Here is a 16,974-nt window from a genome sequence, read left to right on the forward strand (position 1 = left end):
CAGCTTCTCCTCCAGCTCTCATTCCTCAGCCTGCAGGCAGCAGAGACCGGCCTGATGTCCTACCTGTGGAGCAGAACAGGTGACAGTGTATGTGCGCAACGACGGACACTCACCAAGTGATTTCAGTGCGCTTCGCCGAGGAAAAAAACCACGGAGTCCGAAGTTGGAACTAGCCGCCAGTCACCATCTTCTGCAGGGACGAAGAAGAGTGCGTGCGGAGTGTCAGAGGGTCCGTGTGGTGCGACACATTACACTGCCTCATCACAGCTGACACCGCTGGACCCGCCGCGGAGTGGACCACACCGCGCTCACAGCACACGGACCGCCGAGCACTTCACTGTGCGCTCATTCCCAGCAGCAACAGGGAGGAGCGTCAGGTGCGCGCACTGAGGCCGGAGCGTACCGGAAGAGAAGGGATTTGGCCTTCAAAGTAAAAGCAGAGCAGCTGTCGAGATAGAGGAGAAGGGAAAAACTGTTTTGATTATTTCCATGAGGAAAATGGAACAAATGGCGTCAGGATATGAACAGAAATAAAAAATTAATAATCTTAAGTATTATTCCACAAATGTAGCCTAACATTTACGGCAAAAAATAAATAAATTACATGTACTTTTGTATTTTTTTTAATAATATTATAAATATTTTGTGAGTGATAATAATGTGTTGCTCATACCTGTACAGAATATATTGATTTCAAAATAAATTAGCACTGTTTTATTTATTTCCATGAGGAAAATGGAACCTTCTAGACAAAAACAAATGGCGTCAGGATACGCACAGAAATAAAAAATAAATAATTTAAGTATTAATCCACAGATGTAGCCTAACATTTATGGCAAAACAAAAAATACTTCTATCTATCTAATCTATCTATTTATCTATCTATCTATATATCTATCTATCTATATTTTATAGTATTATGAATATTTAGTTGATGATAATAATATGTTGCTAAGACCTGTACATAATATATTTATTTCCAAATAAATTAGCACAGTTTTGATTATTTCCACGAGGTAAATGGAACTTTCTAGATAAGAACAAATGGCATCAGGATATGCACAGAAATAAAAAAATAATAATAATTTAAGTATTATTCCACAGATGTAGCCTAACATTTACGGCAAAACAAACAAACAAACAAAAAGCTATATGTACTTATATTTCTTTTCATGATATTATAAATATTTTGTGAGTGATAATATGTTGCTCAGACCGACGATAATTATTTCCATGAGGAAAATGCAACCTAGACAAAAACATATGGCATCGGGATATGCACAGAAATAAAATGTGAATACATTTTTTAAGTATTATTCCAAAAATATAGCCTAACATTTATGCCTAAAAAACAAACATTTACAGCTATATTTATAAATATTTGTATTATATTGTAAATATTTTGTGAGTGATGATAATATGTTGCTCAGACCGACAGAGCTACACAGAATATATTGATTTCAAAATACATTCACTACAATATATGAATTCCTACTCTTTATGCCTAAAGGTAGCTTCTCTGTCTGACCTGAACCTCTCATTGTGTAGTATTAATAAAATTAAGCTTCACAGCTAAACAGCACATCATGTTTCCTGCTTTTTTCAGCTAAAAAATCACCATGATACAGTGTAAAGCTTCAAGAATAGTATTTTAATAATGTTTAAGGTTCACTTATTCAGCTCAGTATAGATTTTGATATTTATTTGTAGCCTATTGAATCGTACAAATATTATTTTTGTTATTAACATCACTGTTATGTACAAGTAGAGGGTGACAGTGTAGGAAATATACAGTTTTAAACAATAATCTAATAATGTAATAATAATGATTTAAAAATATGTTAGATGATAGATTTTAAAATGTTTTTTAATGTTAATATTTTTTAAAATATTTTGTTTTATTTTGAAGTCACATTGGTACCGTTTCCTGTGTAACTGGCTCCTTTATCTTGCCGCTGCTGCTCAGAGGTTTGTACCATTGTTTTGTCTCAGTCAGGGGCGCACTGTTCACACTCCAGTGTTAACGAATGGACTCGCCTCTTCACCTGTCGTTTGATAGAATTCGATCACAAGTTAATTTCTCCTCAATTCTAAATTATACGGATAATTTATTTTATCTTTCATCTCCATTCTTTCTTTCATTCTTATTGCAGAGACAATAAAACGCACTGGCACATGTGATGTGGATACTGCCACCTTAAATAGAAACAGAAAAACAGTGGTGCACTAAAAGCACAGGCTGTTATGGTTTCAGTCAACAGGCCTTTTTACATTCTCATTTAGTAAATGATGACAACTACAGTGTAGCCCAGCATTAACCCACTGACACACCTGCACAATAACCTCACAATCTGGCTCAGAGAGCTCCAGGACATTAAAATGAAATACATCATACTGATAACTATTCAGCCTAAGCAGACACATTGGGTTCTGGGATTATTATTAAAATATCAAACATATCAAAGATAAAGATGACAGCAGTGGTCACTTTAACCAATGTCAGTCCCTCGAGGAATGTTAGCATAACATTCTGGTTTCTTCTGAGGATGTTCAAAGCCTCTCTTTGCTCTCTGCTCTTAAGACAGCTGCAAAAAGAAGACGTGGAGAAGCTTTATCTTTGCTCCAGGTGAGCGCCTTCACAGTGTCTCTGAAGGTCAGACACAAACAGATGGAGGTTTACCCCCCCTGTTGCTTTAAACTCAGTGTCTGACCTTTGCTGCTGCGCCTGTTTACTCACTGGTTGCTACTTTCTTGGTGACATTTAATTAGTAATTTTTCTATTTGCTTCAATCTGGCTGTGTAATTGGGCCGTAGTGACTTTGCAGTGGTTGTGGTGTGCATGTGGGCGATTAATGCTTTCCCCTTATACTATTAAAGATATAAATATGCAGCAATGCATTGTACATATTACTATTAGGGTCTTATTGTTGAGCTATTATATGTGTATGCTATTCCTCTGTGTATAACATTAATTGATTTAATTCTCTTCATATAGTGTACATTTAAAATTTGCACACCTATGATACTGTCAGTCTCATTTCTAACTATATCAGTCAGTTTAAATGAAGCGTAGATCACATTATGTCATTTTAAATTATATTTTCCCCTCTTCTTTCTTACTCAGTGGTTATTAGAGATGTGCGTTGCTTCCACTGTGACTCTGCTCCTTTCTGATATGTTCCTCCTTAAGTATCCACAGAAAGGATCTAGTGACCCTTTAGAGGAGGAGCAGTGTGTGTGGATCACTGAGTATGAATATTTATTGCAACACAAATGGAAACAACATTATCGTAATATTCTTGTAATGATTTACTGGCTCAGAAACTACAGAATAATACACAGACCTCATTGTCTCAGTGTGGTTATTATAGAATATAAGTTATACCAAGTAATACCATTTTCTGAAACAGCCAGCCTGCACATATATCAATATATAGATATAATATAACAGTAAAATACTTTTCAATTTGATTGCAATTAATGTTGATAACAGTGGATATGCCATACAGTGTACATACAGTGTAAGAGAACATATTGCTTTTTATGCAGTAAAGTAGCAAAAACCTTTATTGCATAAAACACAGGCAATTAATAAAACCATCTGCTGACTGATTACATTTTAATTGATTTTGCTTCCTGTCAGCACGTGACACACACCTGGCTAGTTTAGTGAGTGATGTGTGTGAGGTGATGATTGGACTATATATAAATAGGCTATTAAAAATAATACAATCTTTGGAATGACGAATATGTAAATCACAGTCTGTGTGTTGTATTACAACAGACTACTGTTAACAGCAACGCCCTAAAGTGAGGTCATAGATGTATTAGTATTATTATTTCCAAGTTTACCCAGACAATACCGGAAGTAGAGTAAATACGCTGTTAAAATATAACTGAGAACGTCAATGTTGACGGTTTCTTCTGCAACGACAGCTTTCATACCCCCCCACGAATACGTTGCGATTCATGTCGACATAATCCCTCAAAATGTGCAAAGAAACAAACTGAAATAATGTGTTAATGCCCATACTATATAACATATCTACGTGTATGTATAAAACAAAGCTTTTATTTTGAAGGGAATGCACGGACATCCGCCTACTCATTTTAATGTACTTGACGACGCCATCTTGAATCGGACAGTTTCTTCATGAAGTTTTAAAGCTTTTACAACTTACATCGACATCGTGAAATAAACCAACATGGGAGCGTGTTTGGCCCTGGGTTCCCTGGCCAGTTGTGTAAGTAAACATTTACCGGTTGTTGTGTCGCTTTTTAACAAATGTATATTTTGTAATATTAACATTTTTGTGGCTAAGTTGGCTGCGCGTTGTTTAGCTAAGAAAACACTGCGTTATGATATCGACGCAACGTCAAGTGAAACTAACGATACAAGCTGATATTTTACTGCAGACGTAACGTTATGTGTCATGTGACATTACATTTAATTTAAATAGTTTAACACTAGTTACTGTTTTAATGTGGCATACATATTAAAGCAAGATAAACTTTAATGTTAAATCAATTTGAAATGTGTCTTCCCCTGTGAGGAAGTCGTTGAAATAAGCAACCCAAACATTTAAAGTTGACAAACTGCCGTTTTTTGAACATTATATTCAACTTAAACTGACTTTTAAACCGGCTAAATGTATTTAAATATATATAAGATGTTTAAAATGTTAATTTTAATAATGCTAATATCAGATATGTGAATACTGTTTAGTGTGAGAGCAGCAGGGCCGTCTGTGCTGTCATATGACTTAATGTACAGTAACGTTAAACTTTCAGGCCAATTTCTACCGTCAGTATTTTCATATGACTGCAGTCAGATAGTAATATGAACATAATATCACGCTGTCTGTTAGATATGCAAGGTGTTTTGTAGAGAGGCGCATTTCCGGGATTAACCCAGGCTCTGAGGCCGTCCCATCGGGAGTAGGGCGTCACTGGTTTCTGTGTTCTTGTGCTCATCTTAATCTGTCTTGTCTTGGTTTAAATCTGATCCTTTTGTTGTTTATTTACCCACATTGGACTTTTCCCACTCATATATGTGATATCTCTGACAGTGATGAAGGACAAGTGTGGGACAAGTGATTGTAGGTCAAATACACCCATATCCAGAAGATCCAACTGTTGCTTTGTCAACATATAATCATCAGCTACATGATAAAAATAAAGGAAGATTCCAAATACATCCACAAAAAGGTTATAACCATCTTCCAAACAGGGGAAGGATACAATTTCCAAGACAATGTATACTTACACCAAAGGGCAAGCCAAAATCTCAAGGCACCCCTGTAATTACATCTGTGCGCAATAGCCTCTATAACGTGTGTTAACACTCTTACCACGGCATAAATGTTTGTTCTTATTTACTTATATCAAATAACAATTGACAACCAAATATTACTCATGAAATATTTATTAGCACAATTATTTAAGAATCCATTTTAAACGTTTTACATCAAAGCACCAATAACACATTCATTTAAACCAGAAATAATGTAAGATAATGCAAGATAATGTGATGTGTCACACACTTATAATTCCCTGGCATGAACCGCAACAAATAGGTTCCCTGTGAAGGCCTTTAAATTACAATAAATCAGTTTGCATTTAGAGAGCAAGTAGAGTTTATCTCTTTATCAGGAAATGGGTGTGTACAACGTACTGATATAGTCAATTAAAAATCCATTCATAAGTTTTTGTATAGGTGCAGTTGAATATTGCAATAATAACGTGCGGTTATCACAGAATCCCAGGGCGCAGCTGGATTTGCATCATGGCACCATTTGAGAAGCACTGCAGTAGGTCACTAATAAAAGATGCAACTGTGGAACAGTTGTAAATTTTACCACAGGTAGACAGATCTCATTTAGATCAATATCTAGAGGGTGTTTTTTTTTTCATTTATATTATGATATTTTCAGTGTATTCCCTTCACTTTTCCTGTGATTCAGTGTTGGGCCTGGGCATCAGTACCTATTTTTGATAGGAGTGCCATATATTTCAGTATTGAAAACAAGATAATTTAAAGATAAACTTCTCAGATGTTAAAGGTTCAGTGTGAGGATTAGGGGGAATATATTTGCAAAAATAGAATACAATAATAGTATAATAAGTGTGTTTTCTGTAGTGTATTATAACCTGAAAATAGGAGCTGTCACCTTATGATGAGCCGTTTATATCTGCATAGGAAGCTGATCCTCGTCCACGGAGTCCGTCATGTTGCACTGCCATGTTTCTACAGTAGCCCAGAATGGACAGACGAAACACCGGCCCTAGATAGGGCCAATTCCGTTTTCATGTCGGCCATGATAGTGAGCATCCCCTCAGCGTCAGAAAAATACTGATTTTTTAAATATGTAACTGCTTAATTACATGCTTTTAGCATCATCGGGTCTGTTTGTTCTGGAGTAGAGGAGACCTCTGCGGATAATTCAGTTCTCAGATGACGGCGCTGAGCCATCGTCCTGTCTGCAACCAGCCACACAGCATCGCAGAAACACTGATTTGTGACGTGAAACTGCTTAGTGTTTTAATCAGTTGTTATCACCTGGTCTGTTTGTTTCAGAGTAGAGGAGTCCTCTGTGGATAATTTGGCTCCTGGTAAAAACCTTCTGAACAATGAACACTGAAGGAATCCTAACCAGGAGTTCACACCCAGCACATGGGAGAAGTTTCAGCTGGTTGCAAACTGCAGTCCTCACAGCGAGATGCTTCTAAATCCTACACACTGCTCTTTTAAATTGCCAAAAAGCAAGCAGCCATACCTAAAATCAAATCTTACAAAATAAGACATGTAAATGCCACCTTGTATTTGTGATGTGATTTTTAATATCCTTTGTTATCACCATGAGTTTTTTGTAATATTCCTAAGTAAACTTGAAGTTGTGATTTGTGTAGTTTTTGTCTTGGCTGTATTTATTAGTTATTTTTAAGAGGTGGTTGTTGCCAAGGCAGTAAGGCTTTGGCAAGTGTGAACCATGGCAACTGTATTCTTCTCGTCACGGTCACAGTGTTTACACCAAGGGCCTGTGTACTCTGGTGCATATTTAGGGAAGGATGGCTGATCTCAGCTACAGTCTCCGCCTCAGTGCTTCAAACATCTCTCAGCAGTCTGTGTCTGAATCATGCAGGAATCCTCAGTGATCCTGTCCACGGCGCTGGATGAGAAACTGAGAGAGGGAGAGCTTTGTTACGATGGCAGCTCTAATCACAAGCCTGATTACTGCTGCTGTAAATCATCATTTGTCTTTGCTTTTCTGGAAGCGTGTAAAAGAAGGAGAAAGATGGTTGCCCTGACAGCAGACACAGTGTTATTTGTTTTGTTTTTTCCACCCACCGCAGTTGTTGCAAGCCATGCATGCATTACCCTGATTATCCCACCCTTGTCCTTGAGTTTAATAAAACATATGAATCTGTACAAATGCCCAAGCTAATCGTCTCCCTCGTCTGTTCTCCAGGCGTCCTGTTTGTGCGGCTCAGCCTCCTGCCTCCTGTCGTCATGCTGCCCGTCAACGTACAGCTCCACCATCAGCCGGCTGGCCTTCTCCTTCCTGCTGCTGCTCGGGACCATGGTGTCTGTCATTATGATTCTCCCAGGCATGGAGGAACATCTTAAAAAGGTACATCAAATGAGACTAGATTAGATCAAATTTAATGGGCCACACTGGGCTGTTACATAAGACACCTTTAATTGTTTCATAAGACCCAAGTATCTTTGAATTTTCTCAGCCCACGTGTCATTTCCAATTCGAGACGAAATAGGAAAATAATTCAAATTAGTTTCATAAGGCTGTAACCCAGCAACAGTGACACTGTAGAGAAGCTGGACAGGATGTTCTGATTATGTGTTTATTCTTCTACCAGCAGTCTCTCTTTTTTAAAGATCATCCAAATTCAAAAAGCCTTCCAGTTGACCCAGTTTAATCCTTAGTTCATTGACCCATTATCTCCTTTGTGTGCTTCACACTATCAGATTCCAGGTTTCTGTCTTGGTGGCTTGTCCATACCTGGCATAGAGAACAAGGTGAACTGTGACATCATTGTGGGCTACAAGTCAGTGTACCGCATGTGCTTTGCCATGGCCTGCTTCTTCTTCCTCTTCTCCATCATCATGATACGAGTGCGCAGCAGCAAGGACCCCAGAGCCGCCATCCAAAATGGGTACGTATTGTGCACCACAGCCTCAGCACCACAGTCGTATACGATGAAGGCATACTGAACTCTGCTGGCCAAACGTGGGGGCTGCACCTCTAAGATTGTAGTATACTTGTTCTGTACTTCTGTACTTAGAATAACCTTTTCTCCTCTCAGATTCTGGTTCTTCAAGTTCCTGGTGCTGCTTGGCATAACTGTAGGCGCTTTCTTCATTCCAGAGGGCATGTTCACAACAGGTATGAAGCCCAGACCTGTTATCAGAGTCTTTATTTATCAGTTACTTTATTGCCAGGTTTCTATTTTATCTAAACCGAGCATACAAGTACTCTCTGATTAAGGTCAGACTGAGTCTTAATTGTGATCAGAAAGTCTGTGATTTAAATGTCAATTTTTATTATTTTATTTAGGCAAACTTTTTGTATGACTGCTTCTGTTCAGATAGCTTCTAATTTTTAGAGATGGATTATCGTCATTTTGGGTTCATGGTAAATAACTACTTGTGATCATCAAATAAAACTGCACTTCATGTTGTAGAAGAAATGTTGAAGAACTCGCAGTTGTCTCTTCTGATCTTCATTGTTCATGTATGAGCTAATCAGTTCATATATAATAACCAGAACTGACCATGTTGACCTACAATTACCTGCACTGATAGTTCTGCTTCATGGTTTGGTGTTGTAAATAAATGCCACTGTCATTGCACAGCCTAACAACCCTCTAAACCCAAATCCATTTCTGTCTGGTCTCAGTGTGGTATTACTTTGGCGCGGTGGGCTCTTTCATCTTCATCATCATCCAGCTCATCCTGCTGGTGGACTTCGCCCATTCCTGGAACCAGGTCTGGCTGGAGAAGGCAGAGAATGGAAACCCAAAGTGCTGGTTTGCAGGTAGAAGAACACACTCCCTCATTTACCCCACTAAACCTTTAAGTGCAAGTTGAGAAGTTAGTGTTTGTCCGATTTGAAAGGCAGTGCCTGTATTCTAGGTTTCAGAGCGCAGCATTGCTGTACTTTGTAGTTCTGCTGTGGAGGATCTCAGGGATGTGGAGGAAATGTATTTGACCAACATATCAGATAAACAGTCAGGAGCCAGCCCAATAGGAGATTTAAAAACTAAAAGCAAATGAGTAACAACATTTGTTTTTCTCACAGGTCTGCTTTTCTTCACCATCACCTTCTACGCCCTGGCTTTCACTGCTCTTGTGCTTTTCTACGTGTTTTATACCCAACCTGACGACTGCACCGAGCACAAGGTCTTCATCAGTCTCAACTTCATATTCTGCATTGTTGTGTCCATCGTGGCCATTCTGCCCAAAGTTCAGGTAATAGAAGACGGACGTTGATGACTATTTTTGGACTGAAGCTACTAACTGTTGATATTTTGTGCCCTAATCCTTCACGTATAATACTACGAATTTCAAAGACAAGCTTATATGAAATTAACATTGGTCCTAGCTGTGACCTTTTGTTATCTCTGCACGCAAGGACAAAATCACTTGACCGCTGAAGAGAGTTTTGTTCTACAGGCACAATGATTTATTTTCTGACTCAACCCCATACCATTATCTCTACAGGAGGTTCAGCCCAGCTCAGGCCTGCTCCAGGCCTCCATCATCACCCTCTACACCATGTATGTCACCTGGTCAGCCATGACCAACAACCCCAGTAAGTCCGATGAATCTGAGTCGCAACACAACTGACAAAAGAAACAAAAAACAAACCCCTGTAGCTGCAACTACTTTTCAACTTTTTTTAAACGTTGTTTTCTGTGTTTTCGAACTCAGACCGCAAGTGTAACCCCAGTCTGTTGAGTTTGGTCCAGCCCAGCAGTCCAACTCCAGCGCCAGGACCTGCACCTCCTACCCCAGCCCCTGGAAACACCCAGTGGTGGGATGCACAGGGCATCGTGGGACTGATCATTTTCTTGTTCTGTACTCTTTACGCCAGGTATGTTTCTTATATTGCTGGTGTTTTTAGGCTTCATGTTGTCATGATGATTTGCCTGTATAAGAATACACATTTAGAAATAGTCATGTGAGATGGCTGAAACAAAAAGCTTATTTGGGAATAGTATAGTTTACTTTTGCAACACATAGTAATATAATATAAGCAGAGGGAGGGCAACAACAACCCAAAACAGGAGGCAAAAGACGACAATAACACAGCAATCAGATAATTGAAGGAGTTGGAGAGGAAGTTACAAAATGAAAAGTGATTTTATTTACAAATGTAACACAAGGTTCTCCAAATGTGGGGGAGGAAGGGACAAAGTGGTTGTGCCAAATAAAAAAAGCCAAGATAACAAAACCAGGCCTCAACTCACCTCTACCTCTAAAATAAAACACAAACCAAAAACCTAACTCTCTTATCTATACAAATACATGGGTGGCAGCAACCTAGTGTTTCTACCACAAAATAACTATATGAAGGGGATGTATAAGGTACCCACTCACCTACTGTCCTCAACCTGCCACATACATTTAATTTCTAACAACTTAATTAAATGGGGCTGCCATGGCCCGTCTGCTAATCAGAAGATCAGTGGTTCGATCCCAGGCTCCTCCAGTCGATGTCAAAGTATCCTTGAGCAAGACACTGAGCCCCAAATTGCTCCTGATGGCTGTTCCATTGGTGTGTGAGTGTGTCAAAAAACTGAGTAGGCAGAACACTATGCTGGCTCCATGCATGCTTAAATGACTGTTTATTTAAATGGAGTCTTGTGGCCGTGGCAATAGCAATTTCGAGGCTGTTTCTAGTCACTCTTTAGCAAAAAAAAAAGTCTATTTCTGTAGGGATCCTTGTCATAATGTTATGTTGTCAGACACTTCCAATAACAAGCCGAGCCTGTCAGTGGTAGTTCAAAAAACCAAACCTGCTACAGCATAAAGAAAGACTGTGAGTTGACATAAGCCTCCAGGATAAAGTTCAACCTGGAAACATGGAAATCTTTATTAAGAAGAAATGATCAGCATGCAGAATTAGAAAGAGATGGTCGCTAACTTTGGTCCTCATTTGCTCTCGCTCGCCGCAGCATCCGCTCCTCCAACAACACCCAGGTGAACAAGCTGATGCAAACTGAGGAGGGCCAGGGTCTGACCGCCGACATGGTGGTCGAGGAAGACGGAGTCCGACGGGCGGTGGACAACGAAGAGGACGGCGTCACCTACAGCTACTCCTTCTTCCACTTCAGCCTCCTCCTGGCCTCCCTCTACATCATGATGACCCTCACCAACTGGTACAAGTGAGTATCTGTTTTTTGTTGTCCTCGGCAAACCCTTTCAGACTTGCTGCAAAACTGACTTCTCTCTGGTTTTGCTTTGGCTCACCAGGCCGAACACCGACTACGACACCATGCAGAGCACCATGCCGGCCGTGTGGGTGAAGATCTGCTCCAGCTGGCTCGGCCTGGGGATCTACCTCTGGACCCTGGTGGCCCCGCTGGTTCTCCCCGACAGAGACTTCAGCTAAAAACGGTGAAGTCTGACAACATGTGGCCACTCGCCTCTTGCTATTTGCACCTTGGAGAATGATAGCTTTAGCCTCAAATTGATTGATTTGCTTCCAACTCCACATTTAAATGCGGAGAATGTAAAAGTTGATAGCTTAAATGTTGATTGTTGTAGCTCAAGTTGAAACGAGCAGTTGTGCGGGAACATAAAAATGTTTGAGCTGAGCTTTAATCACACATTCCAGTTTTTCCACCTCAGGTTGTTTTTTATATTTTTTTTCTTCCACTGTTACAAATATTTTAACAGAGAGCACTAACTGCCTTTTACAGGACAAGACCAAATTAACCTTTCGGGGAACATTTTGATATTTTAGCTTTGGTTCACTACATGTATGTTAGCTGTTCCTACTGGGCTTTCACTTTGATTTTATGGAAAGGTATTCAGATTTTCTAGATTAACTCTTTCCTAGTTATGAATTTTATATGACACAGCTTTGTTCTATTGCCTGATTTTATAACAAGAGTGCCTTATTATATTTTTCACACAAGCTATTCAGGAGGAACGTTTTTGATATCTTTAAAGGGACGTTCTGTCTTCACTGTTAAGTTACTTCCTCAATATAGTGTATGTTCACTTTTCATTATAATCAATAAAGTTGACATTGTTTAATATCTTTAATCGGATTGTATGCAACATTTCTGTCCTGTAGGTGGGGCTGTTGTCCATCAAGTTAGACTCCCCTGTGTAGGATAGGTTTCATTATGCAGAGTGCATTTGTACATGTGTGTTGTAACCTGTTCTTTTTATACATTCGACTTTGTGAGTCGGCCCGTGCTTTCTTTAGAGGAGGCAAACACAATGTCATCAAGTCTGCAGCAGGGATTTCCAAATGCTTCACTGCCCTCCCTCCATTAATCACATGATCCTGCTAAAGTGTGATTTATTGTGCTCCTTCGATGCAGGATCCCCATACGCACAAACACACACACGCATTTGGCAAGTAATGCAGAGGGAATGTGTTTTCCCCTATCACAAGATCAGCATGAGCCGAGGGGCTGAACACAACACTTTTTACTTCACAATATTCATTCAAGACTTGTGTTGGGGAGGAACAACAAATGACCGGCCTCTGACGTCGTGCTTGGACATCCAGAAACATTACTGTGTACATTTCTGCCCAGATAGTCAAAATGTATTTTCCTAAACATGGGATACTCTTTATGACATCCGCTGCTTGTTTCGATTTTCTTATCTGTTCCTTTCATATTACACATAAAATCAGTTTACATGCATTATGAGCCATTACACTACAACCAGATTTTAGTTTCACTAAAAATCTGGAACAAAAGAAAATCACACAAGAAAAAAACATAGGGCAAAAATATAACTAAATATACGATACAAATATAAACATTTAGAGCAAAGTTGAGGAGGAGCAGCCATCTTGGTTGTATGCTGCAGATGCTGTATGTGCAGCAGATGTGTTTTGCAGTTACGTCGTGGTCCAATGAATGAAATGCATTTGCAACACTTCTAATGCACCACATAAACCACAGTGATGGAGTTAAGTAAGGAGACTCACAAACATTATTCAGTCTGTCATCATGTTTATATTAGCCATTTTCTGTTTGGAAGAGATTGTCATAGTCAGATCCACTTAACTTACCAAACTAATAACGATTAAAGGAGCAGTGTGTAAGATTTAGGCAGATGTAGTGCAATCTAGCGGTGAGGATTGTAGATTACAACCAGCTGAAACTTCTCCTGGTTAGAATTCTGTTAGTGTTCAATAATGGGTAACACTTTACTTGAATGTATCTACATAAGGGTAATCTCTCAAGACAGATTCTGCAATTTACATTGTAGAGGAAGAAAAAAAATCCTTTATTTATTTTTTATACCAATGGATTTCCAGATTGACATAAGATATGACACTGTCATATCTATGACATGACACAGTCATGAACCTGTTATGAACATTATGTACATGTCATAAACGTTTATGACTGCTGTCATTAAGTGTCATTTGGTTTTTGTAATGACAAGTTGACATTGTTTGGGTTGTCTTGATTATGACAACATGACATTAACCAGGATGACATTACCAGAAGTTGTCTTTGTCATGACAAGTTGACATTAAATTTGTTTGGGATGTCCTTATAATGAGAGGTGCATTTCTTGTTAATGTCAACTTGTCATGACAAAGACATCTTCTGGTAATGTCACTTTGATTAGTGTCAAGTTGTCATAATCAAGACAACCCAAACAACGTTAACTTGTCATTACAAAAACCGAATGACACTTAATGACAGCAGTCATAAACGTTTATGACATGTACATAATGTTTATGACGGGTTCATGACAATGTCATGTCATAGTTATGCCAGTGTCACGTCACCCTTATGTAGATACCTTCAAGTAAAGTGTTACCCAATAAGGTTCAGGTGGTTTTTATTGGAGTGTCAGATATCAACAGAGGTCTCCTCCTCTCTGAAACAGGTGATTAAAAACCAGTAAAAACACTGAATAAAGCAGCTTCACATTACAAATCATTGGTTTTCCTACACTGTTTAGCATGTCAGAGATGGGTCATAAGCCTGGCACCCGCTGATGTGTGACCACCGTATATCTCTGATTACTTAAGATCCAGATGTTCATGAATGTAAGAGATCACTTCCTCTTCAAAACGCCAGACCTGCTGATTTAAACCAATAAAAACACTGAGTAAAGCAGTTTCACATTGAATGCTTTGATCACAGAGGAGCTGCCAACGTTGGTGACGGACATGAGAACACAAATGGCCCTATCCAGAGCCAGTGTTTGGTTTGTCTGTTCTGAGCTACCGTAGAAACATGGCAGTGCAGCATGGCGACCTCTGTGGACAAGGACCCGCTCCTTATGTAGGTATAAACGCCACATTCTAAGATAACGAAAACACGATTCTTATTTCAGGTGATACACTAAATTAAACCTTTTTATTTCTGCCAATTTAACCCCATAAATCCTACACTCTTGACCTGCAGGTTTTACCCCATAAAAGATGATCCACAGAGGTAACATCAGGAAGCAGTCAGTGGAAGTGTTCCCTCTGAGCTGATAGCGTTCTTGACATACCGAACACCAAGCAGGCTAATTTGGCACAGTGACTGGTTATATCAGTAATCTCTCTCTTGGCCCATTTCTTTCTCCAGAAACCCAGCCTGCTCACACAGGTAGCATTTAATGGTTAGTGATGTGCACGTACACGCCTGCTACACCTTGGCACTGTCTTTACACACCCAGACCATCCAGAAACAGTAGACGTGAGCCAAGTTGTGATCCGCCCCGCATTGTTATGGCTGACGGTGACAGTGGTAGTCCCCGGCCCAGCTGTGGGCAGCGAGCTGACCTAATGCTGTTATATAACGCTGAATTAGGCTCTGATCAGTTGCATAAGCCAGTTATAGGATCACACTCTCATTGGGAGCTCATTATGTTCCTCTGCCTTGGGGGACCTTCACCATCACCACCATCAACAGCAACCGCACCTCTCCTCCGCGGAGGGCAGGAAACACCTGGCAACCAGGTAGAAAAACAAGCTAAATGGAGCCCTGACGCATGGAGGTTTTTATGGGCAGCCCCAGTAGTCTTCATTAGACAGCTGTATGATGTTTATGTCTCACTTGTTATCACAGGTTTAATAATAGTGGACAAAATCACACACATTCACAGAATACGATGTGGGTGTGATTAGATATTAGAAAGGAATATTTAACAATTTATTTTGTTTATTTTTGTGTGTTTAATTATACATTTTTGTCTACTTGTATGTTAAATGCTGTTTAAGAGACTTTGCCACACTGACAGTCAAAAATATTTATAAAAAATAAAAGTGAACTTAATAGTAGGACATTTAATGTTAATTTAATATTAATAATAACAAAAAATATATGTAAACATCTTAATCAGACACTTTTACACCTGTTTTAATCTCAAATTAGCGCAGAAATGAAGCTTTTCTTACTATTTGTGATTCTAATGTTACTGTAAGGGGGCGGGGTCTCGCGGTAGTGCGCGTGGGTTTCAGGCAGCCGCGTGCAGCTGTGGCGGGATGTTGGTAGTGTCATGTCAAGCTAACCGGAATGAGACGCATACAAACCGGAAGTCAGGCGACTTTCTCTTCAGAATAACTGCGGAGAAATTTGACAACGGACAGGTTTGGTCACTTTTTATGAACACAGCAGCCTTGATTATTTTCGTATGACTCGTGACGCATTATATGCGACGTTATTAATTATTAGCCAGCGTTTCGTAGCTGTATTTCTCTTGTGTATGTACGCTTAATGGCGTTGTATTATTTTCACATTTGAATGTTAGCGTTGCGTTTATGTGTTCCCTGGCTTTTGTGGGAAAAGTTGTGCCCGGAAACGCTATGTTTCCCGTCAGCCACACATTGACAATGATGATGCTGGCGCGGTGGCAAATTGCAGCATCAACTTTCAAGAGGATTCATTCCGTCCCGCTACCACCACAGCATCTGGACCGGACCCCTCACAGTGTTAGCCGGTATCAGCTAGCCAAGCTAATCTAAGCTAAAACACGATATGAACAACTACAGCAGACGTGTACTGAGAGATTAGGGAGACAGGTATCAGCAGCTGGAGGTGTTATGGTGAATTAGCATAATTACAGTTGACTGAGGTGTTGCTGAAGATGCCAGTAGCATTGTGTCAAGCTAGCTGAAGTGAAACAAGGTGTTTCCGGTTTAGAATGTAGCCGTTGGCTATCGAGACACGACGCACTCAGTGAAGCTACGACCGAAAACAGTTGAATGTAGTCAGCAGTTAACGCTACATATAAGCTAAATAGCCGACTCACACACAGGAAGAGCGCATTTTGCTTCAGTATTAGAGCCCTGCTTACCGTCACGCCCCAAGCCTTGTATTTCCCTGCTTTTATTCTGAAGGCCATATGTGGACATTTCCTGCCTTGGCTTGACGAACCTGCGCTGACTTGACGCAGCTGGTGGAGCCGTGGCCGCACCGCAGAGAAGTGAAGTTGAGCATCCTGCAGGTAATGTAAGCTCACACATGCTGTCAGTGAGGCGTTGATGGGAGTATCAGCATGTATTTTGCAGTTTTATTTTATTATGATATGTTACAATGCGTGGCAGGACGGGTGATATTATTCAGCATGGTTTTCTTGTCGCTATCTGCTCGGAATGGTGAGATAATGGTAGCTAGCGTTAGGATGGACAGCGTGACCGGAGCTCAGAGGGAGTGATGTCCAGTGTCTGTGATGTGTCTTCGGCTAACATGTTTGAAGGGTGTCCAGCTACCTGAGCTCATCCTGGGCTTGTCCATTCCTAAAACTGGCTTCAT

General features: G+C 39.9%; 3 protein-coding genes across 3 annotated transcripts in view; 2 read left to right on the forward strand and 1 right to left on the reverse strand.

Moving 5' to 3' along the window:
• Positions 1-362, reverse strand: part of pkib (protein kinase (cAMP-dependent, catalytic) inhibitor beta) — a 30,348-nt gene extending 29,986 nt beyond the window's left edge. The window contains exon 1 of the mRNA XM_033636425.2: positions 114-362. The gene's annotated coding sequence lies outside the window, so the exon portion shown is untranslated. The remainder of the gene's footprint in view (positions 1-113) is intronic.
• Positions 363-4,111: 3,749 nt separating this feature from the next.
• On the forward strand, positions 4,112-12,292 carry serinc2 (serine incorporator 2). The gene is made up of 10 exons (XM_033636265.2): positions 4,112-4,244; positions 7,470-7,631; positions 7,985-8,172; positions 8,323-8,402; positions 8,916-9,053; positions 9,318-9,487; positions 9,740-9,830; positions 9,950-10,112; positions 11,197-11,406; positions 11,495-12,292. Exons 1-10 carry the CDS (start codon positions 4,206-4,208, stop codon positions 11,631-11,633), a joined length of 1,380 nt encoding a protein of 459 aa, XP_033492156.1. The 5' UTR covers positions 4,112-4,205; the 3' UTR covers positions 11,634-12,292.
• A 4,242-nt stretch (positions 12,293-16,534) lies between these two features.
• hivep3a (HIVEP zinc finger 3a) overlaps positions 16,535-16,974 on the forward strand; it is a 49,719-nt gene continuing 49,279 nt past the window's right edge. The window contains exon 1 of the mRNA XM_078175700.1: positions 16,535-16,666. The gene's annotated coding sequence lies outside the window, so the exon portion shown is untranslated. The remainder of the gene's footprint in view (positions 16,667-16,974) is intronic.

The sequence above is a fragment of the Epinephelus lanceolatus genome, chromosome 16, assembly GCF_041903045.1.
Source record: "Epinephelus lanceolatus isolate andai-2023 chromosome 16, ASM4190304v1, whole genome shotgun sequence".
Taxonomy (NCBI): domain Eukaryota; kingdom Metazoa; phylum Chordata; class Actinopteri; order Perciformes; family Serranidae; genus Epinephelus; species Epinephelus lanceolatus.

Excerpts from the sequence above, each read along its gene's own strand:
- serinc2 (XM_033636265.2), top strand. The coding sequence starts at position 4,206 with ATGGGAGCGTGTTTGGCCCTGGGTTCCCTGGCCAGTTGT. Across the intron at positions 8,173-8,322 it reads AGAGCCGCCATCCAAAATGG|ATTCTGGTTCTTCAAGTTCC; the intron begins GTACGTATTGTG and ends TTCTCCTCTCAG. Across the intron at positions 9,488-9,739 it reads CCATTCTGCCCAAAGTTCAG|GAGGTTCAGCCCAGCTCAGG; the intron begins GTAATAGAAGAC and ends TTATCTCTACAG.